Raw genomic sequence first — 15,859 nt, 5'->3', positions numbered from 1 at the left:
ACAGGACGAGAGACTATGAAGGTAACATGATAGTCGCTTTGGAAGAAAGTTTCTAATCCAGCTCAACAGGGCAGAGTTGTATGCAGTTCAAGTGCATGTGTGTGTGTTTGGGGTTATACTGTACATACTTCACATGTTTGAAGTAGAGGGCTCATAACTTTACATACATACTCTGGTATGTTCGCAAACCTGTTTTCTAGGCAAGCGCCCTAAAGGTGCTAAAACGCCATGTTAGGAGAGATGGTTTATTGAATGAGCGGGAGTTTTGGCACTGAGTTTATTTTTACTGTGCGTGAAGACACAGCGTGTGTGGTTGAAGTTGTCAAAAGCATCAGCGTGCTTCAGTGTTTGTGGCGTGTGCATGTGTGCGAAGCTGCGGAACATTCGTACTTTTGTACTTGATTATAAAAATGCAAAGACTGCATCTGTTAGGTACTTTGTCTGTAGCTAAACAATAGAAGTCTATGATATTTCCCATTTAGCCAAGTAAACAAGTGCATGTGCGTGTGTGTGAGGTCACACTAAAAGAGTGTGGAACACAGGCTGATCTATAATGCATTCCGAGTATAATATTCCCACACTGTCCTGACACAAGTTTCCAAAACTGCTCATGTTCTCTGTGCGATGGGTCTAAACGGCACCACTGAAACATTCAAGAGGAACACGAGCCCCAAAACATCACCAAAATATCTGCCCGTCTCCTGTTTCACTCAGCTATAACAATAACTATTAACAATCGACCAACCAATAGGATTCATTAATATTCACAGAATCACTCATGCTTGAGGTCCTGTCAGACGGATATTTGAGAGACGACTGTGGTGCAGATAGTCCTCAGTTTCTTTCAGTCAGATTTTTGGAACGTATTTACTTGTAAAGAATATATGTGATTCTGTCTTACAATTTGGCCAAAATAAGATATCATAGAAAGGACAGTCTCTTTTGGGAGGACCTATCTGTATACTGCTTTAAAGAGACGGTTCACCCTAAAATGAAAAATCTGTCATCATTTATTCACTCTCATGTTGTTCAAAACATGTACATCGCTGCTGTTGAAACCTCGTATCTCCATATTTTGAGCTTTTTATTTTTTTGACATAAATCATTATTATTAAGTTTGCCACTGGGTTTTGCAAATATCTAACCAATAAAAACAAGCATTAAAAAGTGCTTGTCAACTTTGACAGCACAGCATTTAATCATTTAAAAGGACAGAGGTTTTGGAAGGACAGCGACGATATGACTCTTTCACTATTGGAACACAAAAGAAGATATTTTGAGTTCATGCAACAATGGAGGAAGTCAATGGAGGTCAGGTTATTTGGTTACCAACATTCTTCAAAATATCTTCTTTTGGGTTGTGAGGTCAAAATGAAGTCATACAGGTTTGGGATGACATGAGGTTGACTAAAAGATGAAAAGAATTTCTATTTTTAGATCCTTTAAAAGTGCTGTCTATGTAAGCAAAGGTGCGGTTGCTTCCTGTTTAAAAGAACAAAAAAAGATCTCTGAACAAACAAAAGTTAACAAAAGCGTGGAATGCAGAACATGCATTCTTATAAATACAGTTTATTTGCTTTTTTAGGAATGTTTGAATTGGGTATTTGATCTACAGTATGTTGACTACATCTCTCTTTTGCCCTATTAGTTTTTGTCTGCTTGTGTAATAACTACTGCAAGTGCTTTAAATAAGTGTCAGAGGCCCCAGTATGGGATTACTTTTGTGTCAATAAAAATGATAATGATCACTTTGATTATGAAAACAATAAACTCAATTGCAAGAATTTGACCTGATTTTCAAATAAACTACTATTTTTCTTAACAATTTTCTAAGTTTCATTTTTGCAAATAATAGTTTTGAATTCGCTGCTAGATTTTTCATTTGCGCTTTTCGAGTTTTCGTTTACGCTTCTCAAGTTTTCGTTCACCTCTCTGGCACAAATCTCACGTGAAGGCGGGACTTATGGCCGCTTTACACTGATTGGCTAGTGAGTTTTTGATTGATAGCTCCCTGACAAGGAAGTCGATACTGAAGACAGTCACAATACAGTGCAACGAATTTTAGAGAACGGTCTGCATGCTGTTATCTTTATTGTTTGTACTTAAAACTACTTTCTTATTTAGTTAGTATACTAGTAATTGGTATTTGAAGTTGGTAAGTCATGCGCGGTGTGGATCCAAGCGTCTTCCTCATCATCGTCCTCCTCAGCCTCAGATAAATGAATGTATTCAGATAATCAAGAAAATCACTAAAAGTTTTATTCCTGTACAGTAGCAATTCTGTCTTTACTTAGCTCGTTCATTGTGTGCTTTATATTTTTTGTCAGGTATTAGTTTATGGACTATTAAGATTATTAAACTTGCATTATAACATCCAATAAAGACATGTTACAGATTATTGGGTTGTGAGAAATGAACGTGCTAAATGAAAACATTGCTGCATAGTTACTGTACAGAGAAACTTTTAGCGATTTTATTATCTCGGTTACATAAATCTACCTGAGGGTGACTTGTGTCCTTTACAGTCTCCTTTTAAAGAATTAAGTCCACTTATAAGTCAAGTACTGTATCTTTCTTTTTAAACTCATGGTGAATGTACAGTATTATACCCCTTTCTTTACATTCACAGAAAGTACACCTCATAAAACAGTACCAATACATTCAAATGACATTTATGTTTTTTAAATGCTACAACAAAACAAATTCATAAGGTGACACAATTGGAGGCCTTTAGAATGTTTTATTAATTTAGTCTGCCTCTTGCAAACAACAATTTCATTATGTATTCACACACCTACATAAAACAGGTCAAAGAAAAGCAGAAGAGTGACTTCTTAAAATATAAACAAACATTTGAAGATAGAAACAATACATAAAATGCCACCACGATTATAATCTATAAATTATAAATATGAACTGGAAGCACTTTATTGTATATCTCCTCAAAACTCACTAGGCATCTCGTTTTCCTCATATCATTGTAATTATAAATTATAGACTGCTGTCTTGACGGCCTCTAAACCCACGTAAAGTTGCATGTGAATATGGCTAGCTATCCTGTATTTACTCGACGTTGGCTTGTTCTTACGGCGTGATAGAGCCTGGAAGCGTGTCCTACTTTTAAGTGCGTGAAAGTTGGCAACCCTGCTAATTACTAACAAACTAAGAAAGTAAGTAAGTAAGTACAAACACTAAAACAACTAAAACAGTCTTCAGTATCGACTTCCTGGTCAGGGAGCTCAAAATCTCACTAACCAATGAGAGTAAAGTGGCCATATGTCCCGCCCACACGTGAGATTTGTGCCAGAAAGGCGAACAAAAACTTGAGAAGCATAAAACGAAAACTCGGAAAGCGCAAATGAAAAATCTAGCAGCGAATTCAAAACTATTATTTGCAAAAACAAAACTTGGAAAATTTTTAAGAAAAAATAGCAGTTTATTTGAAAATCATGTCACATTCTTGCAATTGAGTTTATTGTTTTCATTACCAAAGTCTTTTTTTTCTTTCTCATTGTACATTTTCTGTTCATTTTTTTAAAGTTTGCGTTCATTTTTATTGACACAAAAGTAATCCCATACCCCAGAGGCCAACAAGGAGAACAAGGGGAGGTTTAATAAACAACAGAGGAGACCTCAGCCATTTTAATTAGCCACGCACACACACACCGTTTCCCCTGTGTGCACCGGCGATATGGCCTGGATTGTTTGGTTTCCTGCTCGACTGAGGAAACATTGGTGATTACAGCTCAAGTCATGCCTACCTCAAAAACAATCTGCAATTTTATATAAATAGCCAGGGGATGAAGTCCATTCTGCGCTCTAAAGCAACACTTCTCTCTCTCTTTCTCTTTCTCTTTCTTCTTCTGAACTATTATTAGTCAAATGTGTTGCACCCATGTGGCTGCCTTTGGTTAGTATCAGCATCCTCTTTTACGAAATACCCGTTTTTTTTTTGCGTCTTGCACTTTTTTAACATCATGCCGGTTCGGGGCCACGGGTGCTATCCCATAAACGCGCTGAGTTAGTGCCGCCAGTTGCCATAGAGACCTTTATGTGTACATGGAAGAGAGCGAGTGAGGAGAAAGAGTTGGTTACTAGCGTAGCGGTACAACAGAAGAGCGAGACACTCTTCCTGTTTGCAGACTTGGGCTTCGTTTCCTGTTCGTGACTTCTTGTATGCAGCTATTTTTGTTCCTGCCAGTTTCTATTGAGGTAGAGGGCAACGGTTCATGTTGCAGTGCTGAAACACTTACTAGCGTGCTAGCGCAGTGACTTAAAACAACTTATAAATGATAAATGAAGCGTGTTAAAGGTCTGGAGTTGATTCTACGTGTGGTGTTTGCATTTGGAAGCTGTTGCTGTGAACCCACATCATGGGGTTCAGGGGGATCTTCATGCAAGTGAAACAGACCATAGTTAGATTTCAAAAACACAACAAATCCACTAGAAAGATGCCAGGGACATTAAGAGCGACCAAATCAACAATTTGGGACATTCTGAGAAAACAAAACAATCCTGGGCGTCCATATGAGATAAAAGTGGTGGATGATGACATTATCCTCTCCATGATAAAGAAAAACATCTTCACAACGTCCAGACAAATATTTATGGAGCTAACTGTACATTGATGCGGTGATGTACAATGATGTTTCAGCTAATGTTGTTCCATAAGCATGCACTCCATGTCAAGCACAGAAACCAAGCTTCAAACATTGTTTTTCAACTAAGCAAAACCAGACAAATGACAGTGCTATTTCTGTCCGTCTGACATGTCGCAAAAAACCCACAATGTGAACTGTTGAGAATGAGAGCTGACCATTAAAAACAGTTGACTAATGGCTAAAGTAGGCTAGCATCTGATTAGCCCTGAGGGTTTAGACCCAAAACAGTCACTTGATGGAAAAACTAATCAAGCATGAAGCATGTGAAGGCCTTTTCCGGTCAACATGATATACAGTGGGGTCCAAAAATCAAGAACCACCAGTAAAAATGTTTTTAGCATACAAATTTAAGTAAGACTAAAAGGCATAGTTTACCCAAATAAAATCTCTCACCATCAAGTTGTTCCAAACCTGTATAAATGTCTTTGTTCTGTTGAACACAAGAATGTGCCAAACCAAACAGTTTTGCACGAAATATCTCTTTAAAGCGATAGTTCACCAAAAAACAAAGAATTTGTCATCATTTACTCACCCTTGAGTTGTTCCAAACCTGTGTAAATTTCTTTGTTCTGATGAACACAGTTAAAGATATTTGAAAGAATGCTTGTAACTAAACAGTTCTTGGACACCATTGACTACTATAGTAGGAAAAATTACAATGGAAGTGCCCCAGAACCATTTGCTTCTCTGCATTCTTCAAAATATCTGCTTTTGTGTTCAACAGAACAAATAATTTTTTCCTACTATGGTAGTCAATAGCCAGGTTCCCATCACCCTAGTTTCATGAGCATTTTGAATTTATAAGCATTTTGACATCAGATACGAGTGAAAAAAAAAAACATTTTACACTCGCTTGATGTGGTTTTTCTTTTTTACGAAAAAGGGTTAATGCGAATAATGGGAATAAATTCCTTCAAAAAAGTATTTCTGTAATTGCCTTCCAGAACGCCCACAACAGCTTTTCCCAAAGAGCAGGCATCCACAAAACCACCATTTATTGTGTTTCGTCTGCTTGCGCAAGTAATTATTATATGAGAAAATTAGGTAACACTTCAGTATAGGGGGCAATTCTCACTATTAACTAGTTGTTATTAGCATGCCTATTATTAGCATATTGACTGTTTATTAGTACTTATAAAGCAAATATTCTGCATGACCATACTCTACATCCCTAATCCTACATAATACCTAAACCTAACAACTACCTTACTAACTATTAATAAGCAACAAATTAAGAGTTTATTGGGGAAAAAGTCTTAGTTAATGGTTTGTTAATAGCGGGAATTTCCCCCTATTCTGAAGTGTGACCGAAAATTATTATATTCAGTGGATTCACTTACTTTTCTTACTGATGTTTAGTGCCAGTTTATTAGGAAGTGACAGTTGACTAGTTGGATGGAAACTGTGCTTATTTGCAAATGTTTTATGTGATATTTTTAATTTGGGGCATAAGCTAAAATCGCAACTTTGGATGGAAACCCGGCTAATGGTGGCCAAGAAATGTTTGGTTACAAGCATTCTTCCAAATATCTTTCTCTGTGTTCAGTAAATGACGACAGCATTTTCTTGTTCCTTTAATATCCAGAGGACATATTTGTACAATATTCGCTTTTAATTGCACCTCAGGACTACAGCACGTCAGGGAATATGGATTTTAATTGAATATGTAAAAACAAAATGTAGCATACACTGACAACAATTACTAAACCCTTATTTTTTAGCGGCATACTCCTTCGTTGTGACTCAATAAGCTTTGTGCATGTGTTTTTGTTGCCTCCTTAAATTCTTTTCAAAGCTGAGCTTCAGTTCACACCTAAAGAAACTCAAACTACATGACACGCATAGAACATGTTCAATACATCCTTAAAATATTTCACTTAAGCACCAATTAAACACCCATTTTCCAAAGTTTGAAAGTCACTTTTGGCCACTACTGTACATTTGGTGGATTTTGTCCGCCTTTTTTACTTGTTGCTTTAGTGACAAAGACTTGATCTACCGTGTGATCCCAGCATGAGGTAGGAATGTTCCAAAAAGCATCCTGTGTGCCACAATAGATCCAAGACAATCTGACCTTTTATACAATAGAGTTAACAGACTCTATTAGTAAACTACAAATATTAGTGCAGATGAAAAATCCTTCATTGGTTAAAAGAAGTTGAATTATTACTGATTCAAATGTGATTCAGTGTTGTCACAGTGCCTGCAAGATTTTATGACCTTAATTCTTTTATGTTACAGAACTCTTATTTTTCTCACTGTTTTTACTTCATTTGGACATAGAGTAAACACACAAAATAGGCCTCCCTCTTTCAATTCTACTGTTTCTAAATCGACCTTGTGCAAGACAGGATCTCCAATTTTAGACTCATCTGACCGCATTCGCATACACCCTCTCTCTCGCTCTCTACTAATCTCACCATCTGCCTTAACTTTCTTAATCTTGCCATCTATCATTGTGTCCTGATATTTCCCCATTTTGCCCGCCCCGAGAATTCTGCTGTGACATAATTTATGCCTTTACAGTTTATTATCTCTCTCTGTCCTGCACACACATGCTCTAGACTACTAGGCACTGGCTTAAAAAGCAGCTGTCTTTTAAGGCGAGATTGAATCTCACAAGTGACTCGATTGAAACGCTCAGTGGCAGTCACACAAATGCGTGTGTTGCACACAGGAAAGTTTATCTTGCTGATCTAACTTTGCATACATGAACAGGCATAAAAATGCATTCAACAAATTGGATACAACATGAACATTTTTACACTGATCTCATCGCGATGCAGTCTGGGATTGCTCTCACCGTGAAGCATACATGCGAGGTTGCCAAATAACTGAGACAGCATAATCGTGCTGCAAACCTTTTGGAAAAAAGCAGCAATTATCCCTTAAAATACTGCCTAGGAAGGAAGCACACTAGGTTTAGGTCAAATGAAACCTTAATGATTACATATCAAAAACATCAATAGGTTTAGTCAATAAACTTAAAGCTGCAATCCATAACTTTTTGGAGGTCAAAATAAACAAAAATCCGTTATTGAGCAAGTACATTAGTGTATAAAACTGTCTTCTAATGATTTATAATTTGAGCTCACTGATATGATTTTGCAGAAAATGTCACTTGGACATCATACGACTTCAACCCACATAAAGATTTGGGTTTTAAACAGAGATGGTGATAGAGGCAAAGTTACAGATTACAACTTTCACAGATTTAGTTTCCTTTTGTTTCAAGAATCGTTTGTTTGTTCGTTTTTAAGCAACTTTGTCCCAGATTTTTTATTTTAAAATGTTGTAGGACAAAAATTAGTAAAAGACTTTTAAGGCAACTGGTTATATTATATGAAACATATTAAATCAATGCAGGCGATATAGCGTATATATTTTGGAAGAACTTAATAAAAAAGGTTTACAGTATATTGACATTTCAGCCTTATCATTGTGGACTTTTGATGTCTTGGCAAATCTGAGCACAGCCTGAGATGTTGTTGAGATATCTTCTGAGAAGACTGCATGGAGTTACATTTAACTTCATAAGAGATTTTAAAGAGACCTGATTTGTAATTTCCTTTCCTTTGTAATTTCCTAAAATTTTAAACGAATGAATCTGAGACTGCCGCTCAGTTTAAACAATAACAGACTTCAGATTCATTCTCTGGTGTTTTCTCACTATCGCTCCGTCTCGAGCGCTGCAGCACAATCCACAGCTGTCTGAGTTATTCAGACCGCTTGCTTCCGCGGCAGCTGCTCGGGACGTTCCTGCAGCCAGCGCGCGTCTTTGTGTATACGCGCGTGTGTGTGCTGTTTTGTGTATTTATAGCCGGTAGCAAATACTTGAGCTTCTGAAGACACACACGACGTGTGTATTCCCATCAGCAACATGTGAAGCGTGTGCACGTATGTGAAAAGGAAAGTGGATGGAGTATTCGGACACTTTTGGAGTGTTTGTTATTCACTCGCAGAAGTGGAGCTCTAACTCTAACTCTGACAGCGTGTTATTCTGGGAGATTGGGCCAGTCCACAAGTAATTTAACTCAGATTAACTCCAACTCAAAACAAATGTGAAACAACGAGCCGTTGCGTCAAATTGAGATTCAAAATTGTGTGTTATTAGTCTGGTAAACATGTAAGCAGCTTGTGGCCGGAGACTTCAGTCAAATTTAAGATTTTGACAGACCCGCTATCCATCACCTTGTGTAAACTCCTTTATTGCACAGATCTCAGTTGTTTCTTTTTAAGTACGAACTTCAGGTTAAGATGTGATGCTACAACCACATCACTGTAAAACAATTCTTTGCTGCCTTGAATTTTTAAGTATAATTTTTTTAAGTCATTGCAACTTTCTATTTTAAGCTTAAGCCAGTGGTGGGTTAATATAACTTAAAATTAAGTTGATATAACTTAAACAAATATATGAAATTGCTTAAATTATTTTGATGTGCTGAAGTAATGTAAAAAGCTCAAATGACTTCTAAGCCACGTTGATTGTACTTAAAGTGATAGTTTGCCCCAAAATAAAAATTCTGTCATCATTTATTCACCCTCGTGTCCTTTTAAACCAGTATGACTTTCTTTATTCCGCAGAACACAAAACAAGATATTTTGAAGAATGTTGTTAACTGGCACCCATTTACTTGAATTGATTTTGTGTCCATTCAGTAGAAGTGAATGGGGTCCAGTGCTGTTCGCTTACCAACTTTCTTCAAAATATCTTCTTTTGTGTTCTGCGTATGAAAGTCATGAAGGATGAAATGACAAGAGCGCGAGTAAATGTTGTGGGTGAACAATCACTTTAATAATTACATTTTGGTAAAACTTTACATTAAGGTGCTATTCATTAACAATTAGTTAATGCATTAGCTAACATTTACTAACAACGAACAATACTAATACAGCATTTATTAATGTTAGTTCATGTTAATTTCAGCATTTACTACTACATTATTCAAATCAAACACTGTCGCTGTTAACATTAGTTAATGCACCATGAATTAACATGAATAACTGCATTGACTTAATAAATGCTGAAAATGGCTAAATTGTTAATTGTTAGCTATTGTTAGCTAATGCATTTACTAATGTTTACAAAATAGCACTTAATTTTTTACAGTGTGAATAAATACTGAACAGGATGAATAAAGCCAAACTACATTAACTGAATTAAAGTAAGATAATAATAAAGCTATACAACCTAATAGCACAGCCCAAGACAATGTCTTGGAAGAAATGTTAAAAATACTGCAATCCCCGACGTTTGATTTTTGACACAATGATGTCTTGGCAAATCTCAAAGTTTGAGACATTGATCACCTGTGAAAATCTAGAAGAGACACGTGATAGATAAGATGACTGCGGTCTATTTCTCAGGAGAAGCATCTTAGAAGTCTCAATTTGATCTTGCTGCTGTCAATGAGAAACAATTGAGATACATGTGCAAACCTCTAAAAGCTTCACATATTTGACATTTTCCCTAATCACACATGATCATTGACGGAAGAAGTTAATAACTAAACTATTCTCTAACTTGCTAGTTGTTTTCCAGTTACCACAATAAAATGACAGCAAACAGACCGCTGACCTACTTACTGCATGCAAACCATGTGGTCTTCATACTACCGTGGACTGAGAAGTTATAAGAAGATTGTGAAGTCACACTAGTCAGCTGATGCTACTAAACGTCACCATGAGTGTGTGCATGTGTTTGTTTTTGTGTGTGAGACTGCAACTGCATTTTATCAGCAGAAAGGCTGACCGCCTTAACATGAAAATGAATGGAATGTGTCTGAAAGAAGACGAAGGTGAAGGGGCAGGAGTGCCTCGGGTGAGGTCACATCTATGCATGTGTACTGGTTTGAAAGGTGTGCCTCAATAATGGAGAACAATATATAGCCAGACATATTCTGTGTGTGAACCGCTTGTAATTACGCAAGCGTGACTGCATGAACGTTGTCTAAAGTGCCTTCATCCAAAAAGAGAATCTTGGTTAGTACGTAAAAAAGTAACACGTAAAGCTCAAAGTCAACATGAAATCTGCATTTATTTACTTTCTTAATACACGCATATTATTCCAAAGTTAAAATATTGTCTTTATAATCTTTCATCAAATAACTCGTTCCACCCCGAAATGAATATCCTGTTCGGTCACCAAGCACTCCTAGATTAAACCCCACCTTCCAACCACTTGTCAAATGTGTACAAAAAAATACGTCCGTTTGTTACCACCGCAGCAATGCAAGAACAAGCGTGTTTGGATAACCGGCATACCTTCATAGAGTACCTTTCTGGGATGTGTACGTTTGTCCAGGACATTAAATGTAACTGTGATATACAGTACAGTAGTTATGCTCTCTGTGTAAATCAATAATAACAACCGGACACCCTGGAGGTTACGACTACCAATTTACGCAATTTACAGCGTACTCAAAACGGTGCCACTCGACAGTGTAGTTCGCCGTTTGAACTCCAGCAACCCTCGAGTGGACACAAAAATGCACATAATGACACCTCTCTGAGCATATTTCCCTTCCTTCTCGTAGCCCTCCACTGTCCATCCCCTTTTCATGAATTCTTTTCATTTAACAACCGTTCTGGGAAAGCGTTCGCCAGGAACACATCTCATACATATGCAGCCTCACGGACTTCTGTCCAAGCCTCCAACAATGAGGGAGAACATTAACATTCCCCGTAACCCCAAACGCATACAGAGAGAGCGACTCACACTGGCTCACTGAGCTCTTTTTGTCCTGTACACTCTAACAAATGAGCACCTTTGTGTTCGAACACTTCCTTGTCTCCAAACATTCATGGGGTCAAACACAGCGTTCTGATCCTCGTAGACCTCAGCTGAACTTGCTTCTAAAAACAGCCGGCAGGCGTGGGTTGCTCTGGGAAAATGGGATTAGTTCATTCCCAGCGACTTCAAAACACTGGATGGAGTCGGCACGGTTCGTACTGTAGAGTATATACAGTATGCTATCTATTGTGTGTAAACAATATACACAAAAGTATGTATATTTGTACTAATCACCAGGGCTCGACATCCGGGAAAATGATTATAAATCAATACAAGTCAACGCTCACCCCATGTGAATGAAAGAATGCACGTGAGAAACTAAAGCGTGTGCTACTTGCAAATGTCATAAACGGTAAAAATATCATATGAATGGTACATAGTCAATTATCATCTTTGTAGGCCTCTGAGTGACGCTTGGTTAAATCTGTACCTCTCAAAAAGTCAAATGCGTGTTTTGCGTACAACATTCTTTATGAATGCTCCAGTTTCGATTCATTTTCCCGTTAACATGTTTTTTCATGGTATTTTCCTCCTGCTGTTCCCCATTCAAGTCAGATGATCCAAAAAGGGGTCATGTCATTCCAAGCCTGTATTTCTTTCTTTCCTCTGCAGAAATGTTTTGAAGAATGTTGATAACCAAACAACATCGACCCACATTGACTTCCATTGTATAGACACAAAACCACCCCGACATTCCTCGAAATATCTTCTTTCGTGTTTCACAGAAGAAACAGTCATATACGGGTTTTGAATGACGTGAGGATAATAATGAGTGTAATGAGAATAAATGAGGGGAGAATTTTTATTCTGGGGTGAACTGTCTCTTAACATGACTTGTAAGTAACACAGTTCAGGGACAACTGTGAAATAAAGTAGATATTTAATTGGGAGGAGAAACTTTCACAGTACAAGGGACCTCAAATACAAAGACTGAAAATCACACTTAAAATCAGACATGTTTCAGAAGCCAGCGGCATCACATCCTGGACCAACCAGAAAGCTTTGATTTACAAAGAATCTTCCAAACGCTTTCGTTTCAGTACCTTGATCAACATATGGATTTTGACACGGTTACCGTCTGACCACAGGTCGTGTGAGTGATGCTTGTACAAGTTAAGAGTTAACTCATGCCCTGAAGCTGTTGTGTCGTTTTTTCTTCTTCTGAGTGGTGATGACAGTCACAGCGGTGAAGCAGGCTGGTGTCAGCTGACCCTGCTTTCAGCCTCTAACAGGAAATGTGATCTTTACTGCAGCTCCCCGAAAAACAATCTCGCTATTGTCGGCTTGTCTCTTGCGCCCGAACACAAAAAATACCTCACAATGAACGTCGCCCTGTCATTCCTGACAGCTAACAAATAATCCAGTGCCTTTATGCTGCCCTACAGGTAAATCAATTCCAGGAAACTGACACAAAATCCCAACATTAGGCCGTGAAGTACAGTTAAAAGTTCAGTTGCCTTAAGGAATATAGGGGAAAGTCATGAAAATTCTTTCATCATTTATTCACCGTCGTGTCATTCAAAACCTGTATGACTTACTTTCTTCTCCAAAACACAAAGCTGAGAAGTATTTTGAAGAATGCTGGTAACCAAGAAGAATCCCATTGACTTCCATTGTATGGGCACAAAACCGCTGAGCCATTTCTCAAAATATCTTCATTCATATACAGGTTTTGTTAAAGATACAGACTGCTGGCTTTAAAGAGAACTTGAAACTCAATAGTGATTTATGGATCTAAATGACATTGAATGATGATTAGACGACTTCAGATCATTTCCAAGCCATTAGGACGCATTAAAGTCAGAGGGTGTTGTACCGACATGTCAAAACCACTGTTGGCAAAAAAACAGCAATTCCTTCTAGATCAACTGTGGTTTCCTTACTGAAGACATACGATTTCAATGTGTTTTATAAACTATGACGATGGTGAGACCCTCTGTCATTTTTAAACCATCAGATGTCGCAGGGGCCACATAAATCGTATCGTGAGAATGATCAGCGGGCTTCACAAGCGGTCCACAGGGCCCGGTTACAACCGAACAAAGGAGAAGAAGCGGTGTCGAATCCCTCTCGCCGGCACGGACGAAACTTTATCCGTGCACTGCTGGCCATGACCTCATCGTGTTGTTTTTCCCGCGAACGTTCGACTCGCTGCGGCGTGCGCAACCTGAGCTGCGAGCTATGCGACCCCAGCTGATTTCGTGAACATACAGGTTTACTTTTGTTTGCAATGTCACCCACACTATTAATGGATTTAAAACTATAACATGGCTTATCTTCACACCTTAAAAATAAAGGTGCTTAAAAGGTTCTTCACAGCGATGCCATAGAAGAACCGTTTTTGGTTCCACAAAGAACCTTTCAGTCTTATCTCTTTCTTACCTTTTTATAATCTGAAGAACCTTTTTTCGCCACAAAGAACTTTTTGTGAAACAGAAAGGTTCTTCAGATTCTTCTATGGCATTAAAGAACCTTTTGAAGCACCTTTTTTTTAAGAGTGCTAGAAAATGTATAAACATTAAAGACAAAACCTGGAAAATGGCAAATTCGGTTTAGACATTCTTTTGTAGCTTGGGTGCTCATCGTCCAATTTTTTTATTATTTTAATGTTGGGTGAAAAAGTCATTTATCTCTGAACGAATCCATCATTAGTCTTGATTAATTCATCATTAATAGATAGGAGCCATTTTAGGCTTCACTTTTACATTCCTTCAATGATCCTAATGTAAACTAATTCAAGTCTGTATAAATTCAAGTCTGCTCTGAAACTATGGATAAAAACACATCAAATGAGTCAACGGTGGGGACTTAGTCAGCCTCATATGACAATGAAACGTCAAGCAGTGCCAAGTCATTTAATCTCCGTGTAGTGTAGAGCGCAGGTTACACAGTTACTAGCAGACACTATCAGACTCCAAACAAGGTCTGTTACGACTGATGCAATCTAAAGACATGCAAGAGCCACATCCATTCCTCACTGTCAACAAGCCCAACATGTCTGAAAAATGAGCATTGCCAGACCAATGCTAATGCACATTTTGACTCCACACTCCTATCGCTTCTTCGGTTTACAGTTTTTGCTCACAATTACAAATAATTATATGCAGTGGCCCCAAGAGACTAAACGTTTACAACGTCAATTACACTATTAAAAACCAAGGCAAAACGTATCACTACTTGCACTGGGTGGCACATATATGGCAGGACCATATATTTCATTTATACTTCAGTTTAATATACAGCTAGGGCTGTCACGATAATGACATTTGGCTGACGGTTAATTGTCTATTAAATAATTGCAATTATGCCGATTAATGGTCAATGTCTATTTTAAGGCTTTGACAATATAACGATTAATAACAGTTAATTTATTCAATGAAGAAAACATTACCTTTAGAAATGTGAAAATGTTGTGAAAGAGTGACCTTAAAAGAAAACTAAAACTAAATATGAGGATCTTGGTGTGTAGATGCAGCATGTCTGGAATCCCAGAAACAAAACAAATCAACACAAAAAATACAAAGCTGATCCAACACAAATGATGGAGAAATGTCATTTGAACGTAACAGTGAGTGCAGATCAAGGACGGTGGATGTAAAATGTTGCAGATACTGCAGATCACCCTTGTTTAAGGATTCACAACAATTGCGGTTATCTGAAATAATTGCGATTATGTTATGAGACAATTATTTCATGATTGTGACAGCCCTATATACAGCCGCGGAAACAATTGAGAGACCATTCCAAATTTTATTTCATCAGCATTTCTAGATGTATTGTGGCTATTCCAGTCCAGTGTCTGTTAAATTTCAACAAAATCAAACGTCAAGAGTGACATCAAGTCCTCCCAGCGATGTGAAAGACTGACAGCACACTTTCAAGAGATTGGAAACGAGTCAACTAATAAAAAAAAGTAAATCATACCTGCCACTCCCCAGCGGTGAGTGTCCCTGCGATCTGACTCTCCGATCAGTCCGGCAGCACAACTTCCATCTGTGGGATGAGAAGAAGTGGGGTTGTTTCTCAGATCTTTCATTTCCTGTCTTTCACACACACCCTTATTAAAAATCACCATGGTTACCCTAGTTGATCCCTTACGAAAATTTACCATGGTTTTACTAAAGTTAAAATTGAAAAACCATGGTTTTACTACAGTTAAAATTGAAAAACCATGGTTTTACTACAGTTAAAACAAACAAAAAAACATGGTTACTGTAGTAAAACGATGGTTATCACAAAATAACCATGGTTTTGAAAACCATGTTTTTTGTAAAAAAAACATAGTAAACGATGGTAACTGTAGTAAAACCATGGTTTTGCCCAAAGTAATCAACGTACCAAAAAACATGGTTACTACACTTGTACCACATAAAAAACATGGTTAATTTTCGTAAGGGGATAAAAA

The 15,859-nt window shown here is 37.7% G+C and overlaps 1 protein-coding gene across 3 annotated transcripts in view; it reads right to left on the bottom strand.

Annotated features, from left to right (window-relative positions):
* hdac7a (histone deacetylase 7a) overlaps nt 1–15,859 on the bottom strand; it is a 79,542-nt gene that overhangs the window by 47,594 nt on the left and 16,089 nt on the right. For all 3 annotated transcript variants that reach the window (XM_057363360.1, XM_057363361.1, XM_057363359.1), the window contains exon 2: nt 15,379–15,447. In XM_057363360.1, coding sequence (XP_057219343.1) covers nt 15,379–15,447 — 69 coding nt within the window. The remainder of the gene's footprint in view (nt 1–15,378; nt 15,448–15,859) is intronic.

The sequence above is a fragment of the Triplophysa rosa genome, linkage group LG21 (genome assembly GCF_024868665.1).
Source record: "Triplophysa rosa linkage group LG21, Trosa_1v2, whole genome shotgun sequence".
Classification (NCBI taxonomy): domain Eukaryota; kingdom Metazoa; phylum Chordata; class Actinopteri; order Cypriniformes; family Nemacheilidae; genus Triplophysa; species Triplophysa rosa.
Note: the sequence above shows the minus strand (reverse complement) of the source record. Positions and strands in the feature narration are given on the sequence as shown.